Source organism: Sinocyclocheilus anshuiensis, unplaced genomic scaffold (assembly GCF_001515605.1).
Source record: "Sinocyclocheilus anshuiensis isolate Anshui unplaced genomic scaffold, SAMN03320099.WGS_v1.1 scaffold856, whole genome shotgun sequence".
Lineage (NCBI taxonomy): Eukaryota > Metazoa > Chordata > Actinopteri > Cypriniformes > Cyprinidae > Sinocyclocheilus > Sinocyclocheilus anshuiensis.
The window spans coordinates 573787-575665 of record NW_015552603.1 but is presented as its reverse complement, the minus strand read 5'-3'; the positions used below and the strand labels follow the sequence as shown (position 1 = coordinate 575665).

The 1879-nt window shown below is 28.5% G+C and overlaps 1 protein-coding gene across 1 annotated transcript in view; it reads right to left on the bottom strand.

The window, feature by feature from the left end:
• Nucleotides 1-1879, bottom strand: part of pros1 (protein S) — a 26033-nt gene that overhangs the window by 9512 nt on the left and 14642 nt on the right. Inside the window, exon 9 of the mRNA XM_016456865.1 lies at nucleotides 1100-1286. Coding sequence (XP_016312351.1) covers nucleotides 1100-1286 — 187 coding nt within the window. The remainder of the gene's footprint in view (nucleotides 1-1099; nucleotides 1287-1879) is intronic.

Genomic DNA, 1879 nt, shown 5'->3' with positions numbered 1-1879 from the left:
GGGTTTGGAACGACATGAGGGTGAGTAATTAATGACAGAATTTTCATTTTTGAGTGAACTATCCCTTTAAAGAAATTAATAATTTTATTCAGTAAGGATGCATTAAATTGATCAAAAGTGACAGTGCAGTCATTTATAATGTTACAAAAGATCTCTATTTCAAATAAATGCTGTTATTTTGAACTTTCTACAGTATTCATCAAAGAATCCTGAAAAGTAAAATGTTTAAATAAAATAAAATGTGAAAAATCACAATTTCCACAAAAATATGAAGCAGCACAATTGTTGATGATGATCCTAAATGTTTCTTGAGCAGCAAATCATCATATAAGAATGATTGCATCAAAAACCCCCCGCAGAAATAGGTGTTGGAAATGAGACATACTGGTAAGAGAATTTAAGCTTACATAAACAGCACTTACCTTGATAAACATCATCCATTGCAGCATAATCAGCAATGGGTTCATCAGCCTGTAGAGGAAAAAGTCCAAGTAAATAATCCTTAAAACGGCTAAAAGTCTAATTTAATACACCTACATTACCGTTTAAAAGTTTGTGGTCAGTTTTTTTTTTCTTTGAAAGAAATACTTTTATTCAGAGCACACATGATTAAAAGTCCCAGCATTTATGATGCTATTTCAAATAAATGCTATTCTTTTGAACTTTCTATACATTAAGAGACCTTGAAAAAATGATCAGTTTCCACAAAAATATTGAGCAGCAACAACTGTTTTCATCATTGATAATATGAAATGTTTCTTGAGCAGCAAATCATCATATAAGAATGATTTCTGAAGGATCATGTGAAATACTTTGATCACAGGAATAAATTACATTTAACAATATATTCACATAGAAAACAGTTATTTTAAATAGTAATAATATTTCAGTAAAATTTTTACTGAATGAATATTGATCAAATAAATGCAGCCTTGGTAAGCAGAAGAGACTTCTTTCAAAAACATTAAAAAACCGACCCCAAACTTTTGAATGGTGTTCTGATAGATACTAATGAAACTTCCACTAATACTGGAACAATGAAGCAGGTCTTTTCAGACAGAGACATGATCATCTATAATCATGATTGATTCAAACGCACCACATGCCACTGGCCATCATTGATGGCTTTTCCTCCGCTGGTCATTTTGATGGAGTGTTCATTCTTAAACTGAACCTCGATGCGGCCAGACCGTAAACCCAACATAAACCAGGAGTCCTGCGAAGACTCGGCATACAGAATCACTCCCTCAGGATCAAACGTGCGGAAATCAAATTCAGCTGCAAACCTGTGGCAAAAATTCATGTTACACACTCCAAAGTTATCTTAGTATTACTTATATACTATCATAACATTTATTAATATTTTGAATTAGCTTTTATTTTTTATGTTTTATTACATTTAGCTTTCATTTATTTTTATTTCAGTTCTAATTTGAGCAATTTTAGTACTTGAGCTTAAAATTATTTTGTTTCAGATAGTTGTCATATATATTTTTTTTCAGCACCATTTTAAATTAATGAACAAATATTTTTCATTTTAATTTTATGTACTTTTGTCATTTTGTTTTCCAATTAATTTTATTTCTATTTCATTTAGTTTTAGTGTTCTTTTTTTTACTTTAAGTAAAAGTTTTTTAATGTAAGTTTTCCACCTAATATTTAGATTTTATTTATTTCTGCTTTATTGCAGTTAGCGAAAATTATTTTATTGTTATTCATATACTACTGTAGTATTTGTTTATATTTTGAATTAGCTAAGTTTCTGTTTTCATTTTAATTGTAGGTCATTTTAATGTTAGTTTAATTTTCTTACATGCTTTTGTCATTTTTATTTTTTACCAAATACATAAAAATATTTAAATAAATTTTTATATATATA